The sequence below is a fragment of the Rutidosis leptorrhynchoides genome, chromosome 8 (genome assembly GCF_046630445.1).
Source record: "Rutidosis leptorrhynchoides isolate AG116_Rl617_1_P2 chromosome 8, CSIRO_AGI_Rlap_v1, whole genome shotgun sequence".
NCBI classification, from domain to species: domain Eukaryota; kingdom Viridiplantae; phylum Streptophyta; class Magnoliopsida; order Asterales; family Asteraceae; genus Rutidosis; species Rutidosis leptorrhynchoides.
The window spans coordinates 101,829,661-101,854,280 of NC_092340.1; the positions used below are offsets into that span (position 1 = coordinate 101,829,661).

The 24,620-nt window shown below is 33.4% G+C and overlaps 2 protein-coding genes across 2 annotated transcripts; one reads left to right on the forward strand and one right to left on the reverse strand.

Annotated features, from left to right (window-relative positions):
- Nucleotides 1–6,513: 6,513 nt before the first annotated feature.
- On the forward strand, nt 6,514–9,649 carry LOC139864999 (pentatricopeptide repeat-containing protein At1g20230-like). Its single transcript, XM_071853551.1, has one exon. The coding sequence runs from the start codon at nt 6,604–6,606 to the stop codon at nt 8,662–8,664; it is 2,061 nt and encodes a 686-aa protein (XP_071709652.1). The 5' UTR covers nt 6,514–6,603; the 3' UTR covers nt 8,665–9,649.
- Nucleotides 8,789–10,067, reverse strand: LOC139865000 (oxygen-evolving enhancer protein 1, chloroplastic-like). Its single transcript, XM_071853552.1, has 2 exons — nt 9,745–10,067; nt 8,789–9,654 (listed from the first exon to the last, which is right to left on the reverse strand). Exons 1-2 carry the CDS (start codon nt 9,976–9,978, stop codon nt 8,905–8,907), a joined length of 984 nt encoding a protein of 327 aa, XP_071709653.1. The 5' UTR covers nt 9,979–10,067; the 3' UTR covers nt 8,789–8,904.
- Nucleotides 10,068–24,620: the final 14,553 nt, after the last annotated feature.

Here is a 24,620-nt window from a genome sequence, read left to right on the forward strand (position 1 = left end):
TATGCAACAGCGGAAGCTCTTAATATTCACCTGAGAATAAACATGCTTTAAACGTCAACAAAAATGTTGGTGAGTTATAGGTTTAACCTATATATATCAAATCGTAACAATAGACCACAAGATTTCATATTTCAATACACATCCCATACATAGAGATAAAAATCATTCATATGGTGAACACCTGGTAACCGACATTAACAAGATGCATATATAAGAATATCCCCATCATTCCGGGACACCCTTCGGATATGATATAAATTTTGAAGTACTAAAGCATCCGGTACTTTGGATGAGGTTTGTTAGGCCCAATAGATCTATCTTTAGAATTCGCGTCAATTTGGGTGTCTGTTCCCTAATTCTTAGATTACCAGACTTAATAAAAAGGGGCATATTCGATTTCGATAATTCAACCATAGAATGTAGTTTCACGTACTTGTATCTATTTTGTAAATCATTTATAAAACCTGCATGTATTCTCATCCCAAAAATATTAGATTTTAAAAGTGGGACTATAACTCACTTTCACAGATATTTCCTTCCTCGAAAATAAGACTTGGCCACGGATCGATTCACGAACCTATACAAATATGTACATATATATCAAAGAATGATCAAAATATAATTACAACCATTTTTATTATGTTTTAAAGATTTGAGTGTATTAAGTCAGCTGTCCTCGTTAGTAACCTACAACTAGTTGTCCACAGTTAGATGTACAGAAATAAATCGATATATATATTATCTTGAATCAATCCACGATCCAGTGTATACATGTCTTAGGCTAGATCACAACTCAAAGTATATATATTTTTGGAATCAACCTCAACCATGTATAGCTAACTCCAACATTACTGCATATAGAGTGTCTATGGTTGTTCCAAATAATATATATACATGGGTCGATATGATATGTTAAAACATTTGCATACGTGTCTATGGTATCCCAAGATTACATAATATATTAGAATACATGTATAATACAATATAAGTTAGTTAGGATATGATTTGTATAGATTTATTAAACATTTCCCGTAGCTAAAAAGATCAAAAATATCCAATCTTGTTTTACCCATAACTTCTTCATTTTAAATCCGTTTTGAGTGAATCAAATTGCTATGGTTTCATATTGAACTCTAATTTAAGAATCCAAACAAAAAAAGTATATGTTTATAGTCAGAAATTTAAGTTACATGTCAATTACTAAAGAGGTAGTCATTTCCGTCGAAAGAACGACATCTTGATGACCATTTTGAAAAACATACTTTCACTTTGAGTTTAACCAAGATTTTTGGATATAGTTTCATGTTCATATGAAAAATCATTTTCTCAGAAGAACAACTTTTAAATCAAAGTTTATCATAGTTTTTAATTATCCAAACCAAAACAGCCCCCGGTTTCACTACGACGGCGTATATCCGATTTTATGGTGTTCATCGTGTTTTCAGGTTTTAAATCATTAAGTTAGCATATCATATAGATATAGAACATGTATTTAGTTGATTTTAAAAGTCAAGTTAGAAGGATTAACTTTTGTTTGCGAACAAGTTTAGAATTAACTAAACTATGTTCTAGTGATTACAAGTTTAAACCTTCGAATAAGATAGCTTTATATGTATGAATCGAATGATGTTATGAACATCATTACTACCTCAAGTTTTCTGGATAAAACTATTAGAAATGAGAAAAATGGATCTAGCTTCAAAGGATCCTTGGATGGCTTGAAAGTTCTTGAAGCAGAATCATGACACGATAACAGTTCAAGTAAGATTTTCACTCGAAATAAGATTGTTATAGTTGTAGAAATTGAATCAAAGTTTGAATATGAATATTACCTTGAATTAGAAAGATAACCTACTATAAATAACAAAGGTTCCTTGATCTTAGATGATTACTTGGAATGGATTAGAAAGCTTGGAAGTAGACTTGCAAACTTGGAAGTATTCTTGATTTTTATGAAACTATACTTATGGAATTTATGAAGAACACTTAGAACTTGAAGATGGAACTTGAGAGAGATCAATTAGATGAAGAAAATTGAAGAATGAAAGTGTTTATAGGTATTTTTGGTCGTTGGTATATAGATTAGATATAAAGGATATGTAATTTTGTTTTCATGTAAATAAGTCATGAATGATTACTAATATTTTTATAATTTTATGAGATATTTCATGCTAGTTGCCAAATGATGGTTCTCACATATGTTAGGTGACTCACATGGGCTGCTAAGAGCTGATCATTGGAGTGTATATACCAATAGTACATACATCTAAAAGCTATGTATTGTACGATTACGAATACGGGTGCATACGAGTAGAATTGTTGATGAAACTGAACGTAATTGTAAGCATTTTTGCTAAGTAGAAGTACTTTGATATGTGTCTTGAAGTCTTTAAAAAGTGTAAGAATACATATCAAAACAAAACATGTATATACATTCTAACGGAGTCGTTAAGTCTTCGTTAGTCGTTACATGTAAGTGTTGTTTTGAAACCTTTAAGTTAACGATCTCAATTAATGTTGTTAACCCAATGTTTATTATATCAAATAAGATGTTAAATTATTATATTATCATGATATTATGATGTATGAATATCTTTTAATATGATATATACATTAAAATATCGTTACAACGATAATCGTTACATATAAGTCTCGTTTCGTAATTCTTGAGTTAGTAGTCTTGTTTTTACATATGTAATTCATTGTTAACACACTTAATGATATATTTAAATATCATTTTATCATGTTAAATATAGTGTATCAATATCTTAATATGATACATAGGTATTTAGTAGACGTTATCATAACGATAATCGTTATATATATCATTTCGAGTTTCTTAACTTAGTAATCTCATTTCTTATGTATATCACACATTGTTAATATATTTAGTGAGATACTTACTCATCATAATCTTATGTCAACCATATATATATATATATGTCTATATATACCACAACATGTAGTTTTTACAATTTTGTAACGTTCGTGAATCGCCGGTCAACTTGGGTGATCAATTGTCTATATGAAACTTATTTCATTTAATCAAGTCTTAACAAGTTTGATTGCTTAACACGTTGGAAACATTTAGTCATGTAAATATCAATCTCAATTAATGTATATAAACATGGAAAAGTTCGGGTCACTACATGGTGAACAAAAAATGTTTAGAATCACCACCTTCTTTGGTGGGAATTTAGGTGAAAATATTCATAAGAATAACAAGATCGAGTTTAACCCAACATCGGTGGCAAGGGAAATCAAAGATGAAATAGCGGTTAGGACTGAGCTAAAATATGAGAATGTAAACACGGCTCTTGGTAACGCAGTGCATACAAATTTGTTTGCGTTTGGTCAGAATAAGAACGAAAGTGCTGCTACTGTTACAAGGGTTAAAGATACAAGTGTTGTACAAGGGGACGATAATGTAGTCCTTATTGGTGAATCAAACAATGTTGCTGCTGTTGCAAATGTGCCGCAAACCAACTCACCATTACTGAAACAAGTTGTGGGAAGTTCGGAAAGATTCATGATTACCACTGGATCTGAAGAGTTAATAACCGATTTTAAAGAGATGACAGAACTTGTCAAACCAGGAAGTGATATACAAGAATCTCTAACACTTTCTAATTCCGATGAGCTATGTGATAAAGATTTAGAATCCATTTATGGGCTTTTCGGAATCAAAAATCATAGGAAGTCAGATTCATAATCATATACCACACGAGGCTGCTACGATTACTAGAGTGCAATGCGGTAATTTGTCTTTAAATCCAGTAGAGCATAATCAGTTAAATAATCTCTTACCATTGGAGTTTGACATGTGAAAATGGTATAAAAATTAAGTTCATGAACAAATCTTTCGTTTTAAGATATGCAAATAAAGATGAACTGAACCAACGTCTTGGAATAGGAGATCATATGGATATAAACAACATGAAATCAACTCGTTCAACAGAAGATGAGGGTGAAGTTGAACATTATGATGAGGATTATGTTAAAGCAGTAGGATGTGCTGCTGTTAATAAGGAAATGCATCACACTTGCACTTTAACTGAATTTCTTTTGAAGGTTACATATGAACTTTCCGACGAAATGGCAACAAAAGTTCTATTTGAAGATGATCTTAATAGAGAAATTGAGCATACGGTCATCGCTACAAGTGATACTGTGTTGGCAGCTATAACTCCCAAGTCGCCTGCAAAGTTTTTAAATTCAGCCATAATTAAAGGCACATATTCACGCGACGAAAAAGATAAAGAAGTTCAAAGCTCTTCAATTTCATCTTTTGATAGTGGCGCTAATACACTTGTTGCGAATGTATCAATTTCTGAATGTTTAAATATAATATTTGCTCTTCCCGGAGGCATGTTGAGTTTTGTACATTTGAGAATTGAAGGAATTACCAAGAAGCAACCTGGATAAAAATGGGTGTATGCAAGCATGTATGCTATAATAGTTGTCATGCTTTTGTACTGGATCTTCTCAAGAAAAAAAATAGAGACAACTAGTCGTTCAACATTTTGCTACAAGCTTTCAACTTACGGCTGATAAAACCAATTTAAGGACTGATGATTCGACGCAACGTTTCCCTGATTTCGATGTTTTTGTACATGATTCTTGGGGTTAAGTATCGTTTGAAGGGGGAGTATTGATATATGTTATATTTGAATTAGCTCGTGCAACTCACGTGTGGTTTAATTTGGGGAAAATCATGCCAGTCACGTGGTCTTCTTCATTAAACAGCTAGTCAACTGCAAAGTCAACCATAGCCAATTCTGTTAGAACGATTGAAGTTGTTAGGAATTAGTTAGCATATGAGTTATATAACGGATTGATGTAATAGTTTCAATTCAGTCTAATCAGTTGTAATTATTTTCCTCCCTTTGTAATCACTCTCAAGTTGAATTGTAATTGTAATAAGGTTTTTTGGTTAAACTCCCTTGTTCTTTCTTCAATTTAGAACTTTCAGGCTTAATCGATCAATAACTCCGATCAATTGTTCCAGGTTCATATCATCTTATGTCATAACTTGTGTATAGATACAAATATATGATCCGGTGTCAACAAATAAATAACATAAATTTTATACTACGATCATCTCTAATGGTATATTTATCTTAATTTCAGTTAAATATGAAGGGAATTATCCCATGAATAATAATAAGAAATATTAAAAATCTGATTCAATAAAAAAGTGAAAGGATTTTGTATAAATTTAATGAAATATTATATATAACTGAGACTAATTATAGTGATATATTTATATTTGTATATTATATTGTATATATCTAACCATTTTGAGTGAATTTGAGTTTATCCATTAATTACAAATTGTTATCCATATCGGATCTCATAAACATACATATTCATATTTATATTCAATATTCTTCCAGATAATTCATACTCGCTTTAAGCGGATCGGATAGATGTTAATTGTCATCCCTACCGTTGATACCTTCTCTTTGAATCCAAGTCCTCGTAGGTCACCGTTATGAAGTTTTTGGTACTTGAAAGATGAGTTAATCTAATACCGTTTGCTAATTTCTCTGTTCCAAATCTATTGTCACCAGACAAAAAATAAACAGTTTAAGAAAAAAATAACTGTCAAATTTATTTTTTGTCGACTTTCATGTTTTACCATTATTTTTTTACCTATTTTTTTTGTGTAATATGTATAACTTATTAATACAAATGAGTTTATTACATTATTTTTATTCGTTATAGTAGTAGTATTATAGTAGTGGACAATTATTTTGTAACATTAAAAAAGTATTTTGTAACATTAAAAAAAAGAATAATGGACTGTAGAATTATGACGGAGTGAATTATGTCTCATATAGTAGAATAAAATAAAGTCTTCAACGGTTGCTCCTACGGCGAGTGAAAAGTACGTGGCGGGATCTTCAAGCACTAGTCATTTTGGTTTTTTTCAAGGATTGGCGGATCAAGGTTTGATTCCTTAACAGACGGGTGTTCTTATTAGCGATAAGTCTTTCAACGTTTTAACCTATTCTTTTCCAAATCGGCAAGGCAAAGGTCGTCGTATTGATAAAATCGATGGGATAACGTCAAGGTCAGACGAAAGAAATCAAAAGATTGCTTCCAATGCCGGCTAATCCGGCTCCGGTTTCTATATTTGTTGCTTGTTATATTTTTATTTTCTCATCGATTGTTAGTGGTTTGACACGTTTGCTAGATTTCTCTTTTGTGGTTGACGTTGTGTTTTCATAGTGACTCGTTTAGAGTTAGATAGTTCTAGGTTGATTTCTCGTTCTAGTATGTTTACTTTTAGTGAGCCGTTGTTTTATTCGGATTTGTTGTATCGGTTTTTGGCTCCTCCATCTATTGACGAAGATTCCTTAATTTTAATATTAATCTTTTTTTTAGCAAAGAAAAAAAAAAGAAAAAAAGAAAAAAAAATACTCCGTATCAAGTAGTAACATGTATTTGACCCAAATTCTTTTTCAGATTAGATTATTTTCGATGTGCCGATTTTGAGAGTGATTTGTCAAGTAGCAATAAAAACATTTTACCGCCAAAACAGTATCTTAGCGAAACCCAACCTTACTGGCTCTAAACTTGTTGCATTCACCGAATCAAATGTTATCCAAGCTACCAATAAATCTCCCGCCTCATCTTAATCTCAAACTCATCAAAACATACTGTCAATCCGGTGATGTACGACGTGCACGCCAACTGTTCGATAAAATTACTGACCCAGATTTACATTCATGTACAGTCCTAATATCAGCTTATACAAGACTAGGTTTACAAAAAGAAGCTATAAATCTATACACTCAAGTGAGGGACGCTGAAATTCAACCAGATAAATTTCTACTTTTGTCTGTTGTCAAAGCTTGTGCCACATCTAGAGATCTTAACGAGGCTCAAAGAGCTCATAAAGACACTGTTACGTTCGGGTTTCAGCACGATCTTCTATTGGGGAATGCAATGATTGATATGTATGCAAAATGTAGGTATCTTGAAGGTGCGAAAAGAGCATTTGATGACCTGGAGTTAAGAGATGTGATTTCATGGACCTCGATTTGTTCTTGTTTTGTTAGTTGTGGGAGGCCAAAATTGGGTCTGCAAGCATTTAGAGATATGGGTTTAGACGGAGTGAAACCGAACTCGATTACACTTTCTTCCGTTTTACCTGCTTGTTCTGATTTGAAGTGTTTGAATTTGGGTAGAGAAATACATGGATTTGTTATCAAAAATGGAATGGGGGATAATGTGTTTATTAGTAGCGCGCTTGTGGATATGTATGCTTCTTGCTTATGTATCAAACAGGCTGAGATTGTGTTTAATAGAATGTTTAACAGGGATATTGTGTCTTATAATGTGATGATATCAGCGTATTTTGAGAACAATGAAGCTGAGAAAGCACTTTGTATATTCAAAAAGATGAAAAGTGAAGGTTCGAAGTTAAATTATGCATCTTGGAATGCTGTTATTTGTGGATTCTTACAGGCTGGGCGCACGCAACAAGCTTTCGAGGTGCTTTCCGAAATGCAATGTGCAGGTTTTAATCCTAATCCGATTACACTTACAACTTTGTTGACTGCATGTACAAATTTAGAAAGTTTAAGGGCAGGTAAGGAGATCCATGGTTATACATTTAGACACAATTTTTTGGATGACACGACAGCCTTAACTGCTGTTATGTTCATGTATGCTAAATGTGGCAAACTTGAATTTGCTCAAAAGGTTTTTGAGATAATGGGCAGAAAGGATACCATTGCTTGGAACACAATAATTATCTCGAATTCGATGCATGGAAACGGAGAACAAGCTTTAATGTTATTTAAAAAGATGTTAAACTCGGGTGTTAAACCAAATGCGGTTACTTTTACTGGTGTTCTATCCGGTTGTAGCCACTCACGGTTAGTAGACGAAGGTCTTGAAATTTTCAACTCAATGAGACGGGTTCATTCAGTCGAACCCGACTCTGAGCACCATTCGTGTATAGTGGATGTATTAAGCCGGGCGGGTCGGTTAGACGAGGCGTATCGGTTCATACAAGACATGGTTATCGAACCAACTGCTTCTGCTTGGGGAGCTTTGCTTGGTGCATGTAGAGTGTATAAGAATGTTGATTTGGCTCGAATTGCAGCAAAAACACTATTCGAAATTGAGCCACACAATGGTGGAAATTATGTTTTATTATCTAACACTTTCGTTAATGCTAAACTATGGGGTGAAGCATCTGAAACTCGAAAGGCGATGAGGGATAAAGGAATCAAGAAAGAACCTGGTTGTAGTTGGGTACAAATCAAGAACAAGGTACATACTTTTGTTGTTGGTGATAAAACTAATCAACACAGTGATGATATTTACAAGTTTTTGAGTGATATGACTGAAAAAATGAGGCAAGCTGGGTACTTGCCAGACACCGAGTTTGTACTTCAAGATCTTGATCGTGAGGAGAAAGAAGACACGTTATGCAATCACAGTGAGAAACTTGCTGTGGCGTTTGGTTTACTGAATTTGAACGGTGAATCGTCGATAACTGTGTTTAAGAATTTGAGAATTTGTGGAGACTGTCATAATGCGATCAAGTTTATGGCGAAAATTGTTGGTGTGACGATAATTGTGAGAGATTCGTTACGATTTCATCATTTTAGCGACGGGCAATGTTCATGTAAAGATTTTTGGTGATCTTTGATCATGAATTAAGGCAATTGACTCTGCATCACAATCTCACATTCGACTTTCTATTCTATTCGTTCATATTCAGGTACGAATTTACGATATTACGCACATTTCGTGTTTGATTACAATGTAACGAAAACATATATCATAGCTTTGATTGTAAGAATTATTGATAATATACATTCAAGACAAAATGATAATTTAAGAAAATCAAATACATTGCGCTAATAACATACACTCTTATTATCACTCCAACTGAGCATACCAGACACCTTGGATTTTAACATCTTTAGGAACCTTGGCCCCTAAATCAGTATCAGAGGGCTGAATGCTCTCAAACACACCAATCAACTCACCCGTATCAGGCTTGCTTGACGTCACACTCAGTGTAATTTTCCCTACCGAAGCCGCAACGTTCTTTTGATTTTCCTTAGCAAGCTCCTCTTCGTCTCCCCTACCGCCAGCTGGCAAAGCAACCGCATTGTCATAACCGGTGGACCCACCTCTGCCCTTTGGGTCAAGAAATGAAGAACCTCTGTACGATGGCACCAAAAATTCCCCACCAAAGCTCTCGGGTTTACCCGATGCTACAAGTTGTTTGATCGTAAACAAAAATGGCACACGTTCACCTCCCGGAAGCTGAACGGTCACTGCTGCGTAATCGATACCGTCTTTTTCTTCGAATTTGAGGGTTCCATCGGAAGATACTTCCAACGGGCCCTCGATTTCGTCAAGGGTGTAGGTCAAACGAGTCATGAGTTTCGTCTTTTGGAAATCGGGTGCAGAGTTCTTGCTCACACCTTCAGCTTTAACCGTAAACGATGTCGGCTCTAAGCAGAACTTTTTCGCATTGTATTTTCCGGGTTTAACCGCAAACCCATCGACTCCACCGTCAATGGTTGGGCACTGGTTAGCCGTACCGGTTCCTTTAACCTCCATGTATGTCTTACTTTGGATCTCATCAAAAGTTAGCCTTTTTGTTTCAGCACCTGCACCCTGTAATAAGATAAACAATTTGGACATTTAAGATCATGGATTTGAATGGTACTCGTAATGTGTAAGGAGTGTTACGCGAATCAAACGTACCGAAACGACAAGGGCGGAAGTTGCGAGAGCGAAACCGGCAATCTTGGCTGCATCGGTTAACTTGTGGGTGAAGTCTTTAAGATCGGATTGTAAAGAGCATGTGATTTTGGGTGCTGATGGTTCGAGACCGAAGGCCTTGCAAAGGGTTTGAGAAGACTTGATGTGCAACCTGTTTGAAATGCCAACTTTTGTTGGTTGCATGAATGTAGCAGCTGCTTGTAATGAGGCTGCCATTGTTGTAATGCAAACCCCAATTCAACTGTGTGTTGTTCTTGTGATGTGTGATTTTAGTGATTAGTTGTAAAGAATTGGATTGAAGTAGAGAATGGGATTTGTGTAGAAATAATCTGGTGGACTTGGTTGGTGCAAGATAAGCAGATAGGATAAGATGGTGTTCTATTGGCTACTCTAAGTTATTTTCAATGGTTATGTGGACTGCCATGTGGCACTCATGGTTTGTAGGGTATGTATATTTATTTAGAACAAATTTTTTTAATTTAGTTTTTCAATTTTTAAATCACTGCAATTGAAGTTGTTTTTTTTTTTTTTTTTTTTTTTTTTTTCAAGGCAAATATATTAAAAACCCGAATGGTACACAAGTTCTCACGCGATATTACACAAAGTGAAACACATAATGACACCGAGCTAGAATCCTATGTGAATCAAACAACCCGGACATGAAAGAATGAAAAACAAAAAACACACTAAATACAAGTAAGAGAGTTTGGGTTGTGTAGCCAAACCATCCACTCGATATTTGCCAATCCCTTGTTTCGATTACATCTCTTCCCAATCCATTCGAAGCTCTTCACTTGAATCTCACAAAGGGCCGACGGGGAAGGCCAACCGGATTTCTTGAAAACCATATTATTTCTATTTTGCCAAATGAGATAAATGCTCACCTAAATCATTGCTTGCCAAATCTCCATTCCGGCTTTCGACCATTGCGTATTAGTTGACCCATTTAGAATACATTCAAGACTATTGTGAGATGACCCTAACCCCCACCACATGTATATTTTATCCCAAATAACACGAACCATTGGACACGAGTATAGTGCATGATCTACCGTTTCAACCACATTATCGCATAGCGGACAAAGGAGCGAATGAAGATCAATGCCCCGTTTGTCAAGTTCCGACAAAACGGGTAATCTTTTCCTCCTTGCCCTCCATACGAAAACACCCACTTTTTTACGAACCAACATATTTTTTAAGGTTGGAATACACGATATGTTTGGAACAAAACACACGCTCATGATTAATTTTGTAAGGGAATTGGTTGAAAATTTACCGGATCCACAATGTTTCCATACCCAATAATCTTCTTTCTCTAACCTCATTGAGCTTCTCGAAATCATCTCAATCAATTCATTAAGCTCCCCTGCTGTCCTTCCCGATACCTCACGAACCCAATCCCATTTGGCTGCACACTGATTTCCAACCCATTCGACCCGATCAGATACCGAAGCATTCCTGTTCGCGTCCAACCTCACCAGTCTTTTGAAAACATCCTTTAAAGGTTTGTTGATTAGCCACACGTCTTCCCAGAACTTCGTATTGTTACCATTGCCGATACACTTTGAGAAGGAGTTGGAAAATTCCACACCTAGCTTATCAATTTCGAAACATGTTTTGACAATAATGCTCCAAGTAGTATTAGAGTACAAAGGAGAGTAAACCCCACCCGAATTGAGTGACCCCGAATCCCCATAAATACTTTTGATAACGCTAACCCACAAGGAAGCGGGTTCGGTATGAAACCTCCACCACCACTTGCCCATTAGCGCTAAGTTTTTATAATTTAAAGACCCGAAATTTAGTCCGCCATCCGCATAAGGACGGATGACATCATCCCATTTGACCCATGAAATTTTTGACATCCCACCCGCCCCTCCCCAAAAGAATTTTCGTCTTACACACTCAAGTGATTTAAGCACACAAGACGGGGCACGGAAGAGCGAAAAGTAATACAATGGCAAACTATTAAGAACCGAAGACACGAGTGTGGCACGTCCACCGAAAGACATCGATCGAGCCCTCCAATTCGATAACCTTTTTTCAAACTTGTCGATAACCGGTTTCCACTGGAATTAGATTTTAAAGGTTTTCTTTGCATTCTTGATCTGACCAGGCTTTCTAAAATTTTAATGTTAATTTTATTGGATGCCATTTTAGATATACGCTTTAAGAGTATGGATACTGTGATGACCCGGAAAATTCTGGGCAAATTTAAACTTAATCTTGTATGATTAACGTTTCCGACACGATAAACAAAGTCTATGAAGTTAAATCTCAAAATTTTGAACTGTTCAATTAACCTTCGATTTTTCTCAACGAAACGCGAACAATTATATATAGATACATATATTATAACTTGAAAATGTAACAAAGTGTTGAGGATATGATACTGTGCATTAAACTTATTGGTTTGATTATCTGATTGATATATTTAACTAAAGAGTTAAAAGATTATGCCAAATGATTCTAGTAAAAGATATTTACTGAGTATCTTAAGAATTATGATATTATTGCGTGTCTCTGTTGAGAGGTCCACGTTGATTTGAGAAATCATTCATTTTTAACGGTATTCGGAATAAATGGTGAATTATTTGTTTAAATAACGTAATTTGGACACATACAATAATAAGGAATATTAACTGATAAGAATTAATTATATGAATAACTTGCGATACGTATTTTAAAACGTGTTTATAAATATTGAGAATAGATATTAACTTGGTTATGAAACGTTTGATAAATACTATTATATTAATAAATAACGAGACAATGATTTATAGAAGTAAATGACCAAAATACTCGAAAGTTTAAGATATACTTTGGGTGGTATAATTTAGGGATAATTTAAGGCTATATTTTGACAAAGGTACGTGTCCCAGAATGTAAATTACAAGTTTTCTCAGCTTACGAAGGGACACTCGAAAAACCGGAACCAGGACATAAGTCGCGTAACAACGTACGACTTATCGGAACAAAAATTACAAGTTAACTATGCATGTGAATTTAATATAATATATAATTAATTATATAAATTAAATATATTATTAATAATTATGTCGACAAACAAAAATACAAAAAAATGTGAGCTGGATTTTGGGGCCATGCGATCGCATGGAAAATAGGCATAAAACCCATGCGATCGCATGGGGTCAGATTTCAGGAAAAGTTTATAAATTGAATTCGTTTTGCTTCGAGACACACACACACACCAATCCATCTATCTCCCTCTGTAATATATATTTATATTATTATTATTATTATTATTATTATTATTATTATTATTACTATTACTATTATTATTATTATTATTATTATTATTATTATTATTATTATTATTATTATTATTATTATTATTATTATTATTATTATTATTATTATTATTAATTAATTAATTAATATTATAATTAATTTTAATACTATTAGTAGTATTATTATTAATTAATATTATACATAAAATACTACGACGAGGTCATGAGCGTGTCACTTCAAAACAAGTTTTTCGAGCGGGATAAAGCTAAGGAAACTATGGGTTATAGCTATGGAGGTTAGGGGTAATATTCGTGGGTAATATTCACAAGTCAAACCTAGTGTTTATCATCTCCGTTACGTCTACGTACTTTTCTGAAATATTGAATCACAATAATAATACGTAAGCATTTATATTTTATATTTTATAAATTAATTGTGTATCCATGTCTAGTGCTCGAGTATATATATTTATACAGACTTGTATGCTAAATTTCGTCGTTAAACAGTTTATAATGAATCACGAATTAAATACATATATTATTGGTAAAAGGTATATGATATAATGTTTTTGGAAAGCTGGCGAAAAATCAATAACTTTTCATTTAGAAATCGCGTAATTTCGATGAACGAAACAAAAGATATGGTCAACTGAATTATAATGACGTTAATTGGAATTGCTTTTGAATCTGCAATTAATATTTAAACAACTTGTTGGTAAGATTGATAAATTGAATTTTTGAATATTACCAACCGAGTAAATGAATCCTTATATAAGGTACGTCTCGTTTTGTTGAACTATTGTCAAAATTGACCTTTCGAAACGACTTTAGATAACTTTTGTATGTCGATCTCGAGCATTAGGATTGTGATACACTATGACCATACCTAGCTTGTTAAACATTTATTGACCAACATATGTTCTCTAGGTTGAGATCTACGGTTATTTGGATATTCCGAGTTTCGATCACATTTTGGTGAACAACTTTATGTGCTGCTAAGGTGAGTTTCATATGCTCCCTTTTTAATTGCTTTTTCAATCTATATTTTTGGGCTGAGAACACATGCACTTTATTTTAAACGAAATGGATACAAGTACATACTTAATTCTACACTGAGTTTGAACCGAAAATCCCTTAGCTTTGGTAACTAGTAACTGCCAGTTATAAGAACTGGTGGGCGCGAGTAGTTGTATATGGATCCATAGGGCTTGACATCCCCGTCTGTTCCAGGTATAGAAACCCTAGCCTGAACTATAAAACAGACGTATGCTATTTGAGTTTTGTACACGTTGGTTTGCGTGTATTGTACATGTTGGTTGCATGTATGTTAAAACATGGGTACTTATTATAGACGTTAAAGCTTAGTTACCAGGGTGTTCAATCTTGTAGAATCTTTTGATAAACGTTTCAGGTGAAACAACTGAAATCTTGTGATCCACCTTTATATACAGATTATACGAAACATTAAAACTATGAACTCACCAACCTTTGTGTTGACACTTGTTAGCATGTTTATTCTCAGGTTCCCTAGAAGTCTTCCGCTGTTTGCTTATATGTTAGACAAGCTATGTGCATGGAGTCTTACATGGCATATTTTTCAAGGAAACGTTGCATTCACCAAATCATCACCATGTATCTTATTTTGACTGCATTGTCAACTGAAGTACTATTGTAAATTATTATTTACGGTGATTGTCTATATGTAGAAATCATCAGATGTCGAAAACCTTTGATTTAAATATTCATTTATGGTGTGCCTTTTCAAAAGAATGCAATGTTTACAAAACGTATCATATAGAGGTCAAATACCTCGCAATGAAATCGATGAATGACGTATTCGTCCATATGGATTTGGAGCGATCGTCACAGTTGGTATCAGAGCGTTGGTCGTAGCGAATCAGGTCTTGCATTAATGTGTCTAACTGATAGATGTTAGGATGCATTCGTAAGTCTGGACTTCGACTGTGCCTGCATGTCATAAGTTTTACTTATCATTTCTTATCATTTCTAGTCAAAGACACGTTTTACTGCATTGATTGCATGAATAGTATATAGACAAAATTCGTATCTTAGTGTATCTGCTAATTTGTATCTCAGCGTATATGTTACTGTAAACTTTGCCTGACAGCTTTCGAAAAGTTCCTCCGTAATTTACGGACCCCTTGTATTATATATAGGTATTCTATGTAATTAGAATATCATCCGATATCCAAAAATCAATTTATATCAAAAATCCTTTATCTAAACCGTGTAAGATGAATTCCGCATCTAGTTCGAATTCCTCAGATGCTGACAGCTATTCCGATATGGATTTTCACTCAAACTCCGAAGGTAGTGTAACCGGAATGGATCAACCAATTAGCCATCATCTATTCTGGATGGATTGGGGATGGGTTCGTAGCCTCCTCAATCATTGGAGACAGGAAGAAGGTGATCCCTTCCATCCACCAAATTTCCCTCTTGGCGAAGAACCTGAAGCACTTACCGGCGAACCTGTTCGTAATACCATTTTCTCTCTCATTTCCAGAGTTTCTCGTCACGATTATATACTACATCGAATTTTAGATCTTATTTATCCGCTCGTCGGAACCGATCATCCCAGTATAATAGAAGAAGTCAACGAGCTTCGCGCTCGGGTAGTGACTTTGGAGAATATAGTGCGAAGGTTACAAACACCAGCAGCAGCACCAGCAGCATAACCAGTATCACCATCATCAACACCAACAGGATCATTACCACCACCAACAACCACATCTGCATCACACGCCTCAACATCACAAACTGTACCTCGGATATCAACATCATACGCACTATAGATACCAAGGAGTATCAACAACAACAAACGATGAAGTATGGATTCATAACTTCATCGGAGAAACATTCTGCGGTGATTATGTAATCTCTAAAGTCATAGAGATTATCTATTCTAGCCTTAACCATAAATCAGATAGAGTAGAAACCCTGATCGGAATGGTGTATGATTTACAAGCTAAACTTGTTATACCACAACATCAACAACACCGTCAGCCTCACCAGCACAGTCAGTGCTGTGAACATCGTCAGAATCAACAGCACCTCTAACATCATAAGCTCTGTCAGTTCAAGAAAGCACCGTGGAAAATCATTACGAGTCAATAACGCGTATATTGTATCAACGAGTTATGAAATATTAACTCATTCCTTCTGAAGAATTTATATGTATATCTTATATATATAAATTTTTAAAACTATAATAAATCTTTCTGTACTAAGCTATTATGTATGGAACTTAACTACTCAGTTAATTCATAGTAATAATATGCTATGATGTACATTCTTCGTTAGCAACTTAATCATCGTAAACTACAATCTTTGTTTCAAATTCAATGAATTTCATTTCATAATAAATCAAGTGTATTATTCAATAACATGTCTGATTTTACACTTTCATCTTCGGTACCCTCGAAACTTTCTAGACAACATCATTCGTACCTTGAAAAGTTAGCGAGAGTACTATGAGCACCAACATCCTTCACCAAGGAATAAGAATAAATAATGAAGTATTGATTTCATTAATACTCCGCAAGATTATGTAATCTTTAATATTTTAGAGATTATTCATTTCTAAGTCAAGCCAAAAATCAAATGAGCTTAATATGATATTAACTCATTAAATCCGAATTACATCCGAAGAAAATATACATACAGATATTTTCATAAAGACTGTAATGAAAATTCTTTTGTACAAAATATTAATTGTGAAATCTTTAACGGGTAGGTAATACTCGGAAAATATATAAGTTCACAATTAATATGTTACATTGTACATTCTTCAATTTTGATTCAAAAATCATTAACTATACTCACTATCTTCACAACGATATACAATCGTTTTCATACAAGTTCAATTACATATTCTGATATTGACGAATCAGAATCCAAGTCATAACTCTGAACCAGTAACATCATTCTTAGATCTCTACATCTTTTAAAGCTATACTTTGACTTCAAAACTGTGCAAGATCCTTTAGCGTTGTTAATATCGAAAATAATCTTGCCATCCTTTTCAAAGTATCCAGTTTTATCACACTTTCAACTAGTCAACTTTGATTTTTCAGATTAGCCTTATTGTAACCTTGACATATACGTTCTTGTTACTGGGGAACCTTTCATGTTCCACCACATTAGCAGTAAATTTACCAACAATTTCATTTATCCTTGACCTTCCAAAAAATCCTTATACTCATTGAAACCCTATCATGTACTCATCTACATCTAGTAACAATAATGGTCATACGAATTATCGGGAATTAGCAATCAGTATTTTGAAATCTTACAGCACGTCTACGCCAACAGTTATATGAGTACATATAACGTCTACCTCCTGGACTTACATACTTCGAATGTGTAGTTTCTGAAAAACACCCTGAACTGCGAACTAGTTCTCGAAATGCCGATGAAGCAGCAAAAACTGTAAACGACTTTAACAGTCAAAAGTTTGATGATAAAGAATGGTATGGTGGTAAAGCTGAGAAAAAGAGAAGGTTTGGAACTGGAAAACGGATTGAGCAAAGTATGAAGGAGGCTGTGGATAAATCACAAAGACTGAACCTGCCTTCAAAGAATCCAAATGATTCAGTGTCTGCTGAAATCCTTAGAAAATACCTTACTCCTTACTCTAAAACCTTTACGGACAATATTCTTCATCATCATCATTATCTTAAATATTCTAAGATATCATCATATCTTTCATTATAAATATCCTCAATATTTCTGAGGATAATTTCGTGACTATCTGAAATTATTCATTCCTTCACGCTATCTGTGTTACATCATAACAGAGACTGTGTTAGTTTCTAAATTCTGAAAAATTCGAATTTAAAATATGAATGTTTTGAAGTAGTGTTGGGAACTGAAGCATGAATTAGTATAATATAATGACACTTGATCAACGTGATTATATTACAGTAAGTCATGCTGAGTTTCTAATGGAACGTGATAAAGCTTCACAGATCACACCCTCATCATGAACCATGTTACATAACTCTTTCATTCTATATAATCTCTAAATATATCAAGAAAATATACTTCTTGATGATTCGGTCTTTTCCAGATATTCTGGTAATTTGACAAATCAAGATCGTGCCATTACAATTTATTTCTTAGAACATTAATTATGTTCATCCGAAATTCATACCTATAAATTCTGGACCATTATCCGCTTGACATAAGGTCGGGAAGAGAAATCGAAAGCATGTAGCTCTGAAATAAAAAGGAGAATATAAGCCCGATAACAACTCCAAAATTTACAAACCGTGTATATCAATGCGTATAGCAATATAAAGACACGGGAGAATGAAAAACACTATAACCCCAAGGTAATGGTAAAAGAAAGTAACTTCCTCTGGTGGTAGATGAAAAAGAAGAATGACAGATATAAAAGTTAGGAGTATATCAAGAATCAGAACTGGATGAAGCATTTCACAATCTTTTGGAAGTATGAAATGAGGAAGAAGATGTAGGAGTGGTGAAAATAATGAAACAGAAGAGGTCAATTTATAGCGAAATAACATACAGAGCAATCAAGACAGATGACCGCATATAATTAAAGAAGATCTTAATCTCCTTAATTCCCGAAGAATCAAATCTTATTTAGATTATGAAGACTTTCTATTCCTTAAATTCCGGAAATCAATCGTTACTACGTCAAGAGATAAGACGCATCTCTATTCTCTATTTCACTTTATTACGATAACTTCCCTCATACGCTTCAAGTAATTGGATTGTTTTATCCATATTATTCAACGGTGATAAAACTCTATTTATCGACTCATATTCGTCATAAAAACATTTTTATTGCTAGCCATGACAACCTCACTCAAATTTCGGGACGAAATTTCTTTAACGGGTAGGTACTGTGATGACCCGGAAAATTCTGGCCAAATTTAAACTTAATCTTGTATGATTAACGTTTCCGACACGATAAACAAAGTCTATAAAGTTAAATCTCAAAATTTTGAACTGTTCAATTAACCTTCGATTGTTCTCAACGAAACGCGAACAATTATATATAGATACATATATTATAACTTGAAAATGTAACAAAGTGTTGAGGATATGATACTGTGCATTAAACTTATTGGTTTGATTATCTGATTGATATATTTAACTACAGAGTTAAAAGATTATGCCAAATGATTCTAGTAAAAGATATTTACTGAGTATCTTAAGAATTATGATATTATTACGTGTCTCTGTTGAGAGGTCCACGTTGATTTGAGAAATCATTCATTTTTAACGGTATTCGGAATAAATGGTGAATTATTTGTTTAAATAACGTAATTTGGACACATACAATAATAAGGAATATTAACTGATAAGAATTAATTATATGAATAACTTGCGATACGTATTTTAAAACGTGTTTATAAATATTGAGAATAGATATTAACTTGGTTATGAAATTTTTGATAAATACTATTATATTAATAAATAACGAGACAATGATTTATAGAAGTAAATGACCAAAATACTCGAAAGTTTAAGATATACTTTGGGTGGTATAATTTAGGGATAATTTAAGGCTATATTTTGACAAAGGTACGTGTCCCAGAATGTAAATTACAAGTTTTCTCAGCGTACGAAGGGTGATAATGCTAAAAACGAACATATATTTCATAGCATTATTCCTCAAGAAAGACAAGCTTTTAGTTGCAATTGTTCTATTTACAAGTGATATTCGTTTAAATAATAAAAGGTGAAGACAAAAGACAGATTCGACGAATTGAAGACGCAAACGACCAAAAAGCTCAAAAGAACAAAAGACAATCAAAGAGGTTCCAATTATTGATAAGAAACGTCTCGAAATTACAAGAGTACAAGATTCAAAACGCAAAATACAAAATATAAAATTGTACGCAAGGACGTTCGAAAATCCGGAACCGGGACCAGAGTCAACTCTCAACGCTCGACGCAACGGACTAAAAATTACAAGTCTACTATGCACAAGAATATAATATAATATATAAATAATTATATTAATTATTTATATTTTATATTTATATATAAAATCCGTCGGCAAGAAAGACTCCAAAAGATGTGAGCTGTAATTTCAATCTCCGCGACTCGCGGAGTTTGAAGGCCAAAAGGGCCGCGAGTCGCGGAGCCCCAATTTCAGAAACTTCCTATAAAAGCAAACGAATTCTGATCGAAAAAACCACAAAAAATACAATCTTTTTCTTCTCTTATCATACGTAAACGATATATATATATATATAATTTATATTTTAATTTTAATTTTAATTCTAATAATAAGGATATGTTAGCGAATGTTGTAAGGGTGTAAGTCGAAATTCTGTCCGTGTAACGCTACGCTATTTTTAATCATTGTAAGTTATGTTCAACCTTTTTATATTAATGTCTCGTAGCTAAGTTATTATTATGCTTATTTAAAACGAAGTAATCATGATGTTGGGCTAATTACTAAAATTGGGTAATTGGGCTTTGTACCATAATTGGGGTTTGGACAAAAGAACGACACTTGTGGAAATTAGACTATGGGCTATTAATGGGCTTTATATTTGTTTAACTAAATGAAAGTTTGTTAATGTTAATATAAAGATTTACAATTGGGCGGCCCTATAAATTACCATATACACTCGATCGGACACGATGGGCAGGGTATTTATATGTACGAATAATCGTTCATTTAACCGGACACGAAAATGGATTAATAGCCACTAGAATAATTAAAACAGAGGTGAAATTACATTCAAGGGTAATTGGTGTAATTGTTAACAAAGTAGTAAAACCTTGGTTTACACGCAGTCGATAACCTGGTGTATTCATTAAACAAAGTATTAAAACCTTGTTACAATTCGAATCCCCAATTAGTTGGAATATTTAACTTCGGGTATAAGAATAATTTGATGAGGACACTCGCACTTTATATTTATGACTGATGGACTGTTATGGACAAAAACCAGACGGACATATTAAATAATCCAGGACAAAGGACAATTAACCCATGGGCATAAAACTAAAATCAACACGTCAAACATCATGATTACGGAAGTTTAAATAAGCATAATTCTTTTATTTCATATTTAATTTCCTTTATTTTATATTTAATTGCACTTCTAATTATCGCACTTTTATTTATTGTTATTTAATCGCACTTTTAATTATCGTACTTTTTAATTATCACAAGTTTATTTTATCGCACTTTTATTATTCGCAATTTCATTATCGTTATTTACTTTACGCTTTAATTTAAGTCTTGTATTTATTTTATATTTTACATTAGGTTTTAACTGCGACTAAAGTCTTAAAATCGACAAACCGGTCATTAAACGGTAAAAACCCCCTTTATAATAATAATATTACTTATATATATGTTTGTATTTTTATAAAAGTAAACTAATATAGCGTTGAGCTTTGTTTAAAGATTTCCCTGTGGAACGAACCGGACTTACTAAAAACTACACTACTGTACGATTAGGTACACTGCCTATAAGTGTTGTAGCAAGGTTTAAGTATATCCATTCTATAAATAAATAAATATCTTGTGTAAAATTGTATCGTATTTAATAGTGTTTTCTGCTAAAATTAATAACTATTTTATATACACCTCGCATAACATCAAGTATTTTTGGCGCCGCTGCCGGGGAAATCTCTTAAACGCCGGAAGCGCAACGCTAATATAAAAAAAAAAAGATTTTTAGTTTACTTTTATTAAAAATTCGTTTTTGTAAAAATACGTTTTAATTATTCAAAAATATAAAAAGAAAAACAAAAATATAAGTATTTTTAAGATTTTGTTAAATATTTAAGTTTTATAAGTTTCTTTATTTCTATTTTAGTTTATAAAAATATAAGTTTTATTAACTATCTTTTATTTATAGAAAAAAAACAGAAAACAGAAAATAAAAAAAAATAAATAAATAAATAAAGAAAAAACGCGTCGATTCAAACTGTGCCAGAATTGAATTTCTGAACCCCGCGACTCGCGGGGTTTTCTTCATTAATTACCGCGACTCGCGGAGGGTACCTGACACGCCGACAGAAGCCCTAATTCAGCATTAATTACGGTAATTATTAATTAATTATTATTAAACCCTAATTATTATTATTATTATAATTAATTTTACTTTAACTTTTACTTTTTATTTAATTTATGTATTTAGTATTAATAAGTTTTATTAAATTGTAAAATTAGTAGTTTTATTAAATAAATAATATAAAAATAATATTTTTATAAAAATTGTACTTTTTACAACTTTTTATATATTTTTATATTTTGTCCCTTTTTAATCGTTGTAGCATAACTTTTGTATTTTTAGCTCATATTTAATTTTAAACTTAGTTTTTGCTATAGTCATTTTTACTCCTAGATTTTTAGGCTTTGCCGTAGAATTCCTTAAGTACTTTTTCTTTAGACTAAGATTTAGGTGCTTTAGAATTTTGCGACACCTTTTTAAGTTTTAGTTTCTTTTTAAGTTATTTCCATTTGGGATTTAGTTTTTCCTGTAAGCTTTAATATTTTTAGACCTTTTACTATGTATCAATTATCATTCCAATTAGTAATTTCAATTTACGATTATAATTTTAAGTTAGTTGTAGTAATAAGGTTAGGTTAGTTAAGTATTTTTAAGTTTTGATAAGTTTCTTTTATTTTTCCGTCACCTTTTATTTTTCAACCATTTTTCGTTTTTCGACCTTTTTCGACGAACTCTTTTTCTCTCTTATTTCTCGCCATCCTAGTTTTTAGGACTTAGAATTTTTTCTACTTCTTATCTAAATTTCTTAAAATTACGAAAATTTATTTTAAGTGGTTAAATTAATAGACATCAAAATTTTCTGGTTCGTAGTAATAGTTGGATTTGTACGTGGACCGGGTTATTGGAGCCAAACAGTCCTCAATTATATTGAGACCAAACGAATCCTGCCCCTCTGCTGCATCTTTTGGCTATTCGAAACGTGGGCAAAATCAGAAAAGTCTATTAATTGGATAACTTATTATAATTTTTTTTTCCTTTTTAAAACTAATAGGATATTCAGTGAATGCACCGAGCAAGACGTTCATCACCTTTTGTACGTTCACCACCTGTAACTAGATCAAGACATTTAGCAAATATAACCGCCATTGATTTTTCTTTAGAATCGTCATCCAGTCGACCAAAGACTTCAGTTCAAATTTCCGATAATCCATTTTTTGAACCCGACCTCACAATTGAGAATCCGGAAAATATTCAGGAACGGTTCGTAGATCCTGAACCATTAAACTTTCCTCCGGAGCCACCAATCATTCAAACAGAGATTGTTGAGGAACGAACCATTAAATCAGAATCATCTAGTGATACCGATTCAACAAATTCAATTATGGAGAATCTGGAACCTTTAAGTATGGAAGACCGAATGAGAGCTAAACGCACTGGCCAAGGTCACGCAATTACTCATCCAGACATTAACGCGCCAGATTATGAAATCAAAGGACAAATTCTACACATGGTGACTAATCAATGCCAATTTAGTGGTGCGCCGAAGGAAGATCCAAATGAACATCTACGTACCTTTAATAGGATCTGCACACTATTTAAAATCCGAGAAGTGGAGGATGAACAGATATATCTCATGTTATTTCCCTGGACTTTAAAGGGAGAAGCCAAAGATTGGTTGAAATCGTTACCTGAAGGGGCGATTGATACATGGGATGTTTTAGTTGACAAATTTCTTAAACAATTCTTTCCTGCATCTAAAGCCGTAAGACTTCAAGCAGAAATTGTTACGTTCACACAGAAACCAAATGAAACTCTATATGAGGCGTGGACTAGATATGGAAAGTTGTTAAGAGGATGTCCGCAACATGGTTTAGACACCTGTCAAATAGTACAAATATTCTACCAAGGATGCGACATCACTACAAGGAAAGACATGGATATAGCAGCTGGTGGTTCTATTATGAAGAAAACCGAAACTGATGCTTACAAAATTATTGATAACACTGCTTCCCACTCACATGAGTGGCACCAAGAAAAAGATATCGTTAGATCATCTAAAGCAGCTAGAGCCGATTCTAGCCATGACTTAGATTCCATTTCCGCAAAGATAGATGCTGTGGAGAGACGAATGGAAAAGATGACTAAGGATATTCACTCAATACGAATTAGTTGTGAGCAGTGTGGAGGACCACATTTGACAAAAGATTGTCTCAGTATTGAATTAACAATGGAACAAAGAGAGAATATTTCATACATAAACCAAAGGCCTGGAAATAATTATCAGAATAATTATCAACCGCCAAGACCGATTTACAATCAAAACCAGAATTATAACCGAAATATTCCATACAACAACCAACAAGGTCCTAGCAATCAACAAGTATCCAATAATACTTATAATCAGCAAAGACCTAATTTTCAAAACAAACCACCACAACAAACCGATGATAAAAAGCCGAATTTAGAAGATATGATGACGAAGCTAGTTGAAACTCAAACGCAGTTTTTCACATCTCAGAAACAAACAAATGAACAAAATGCTCAAGCATTTAGAAATCAACAAGCTTCTATTCAAAATCTGGAACAAGAAGTAAGTAACCTAGCAAGGTTAATAGGTGAAAGAAAACCG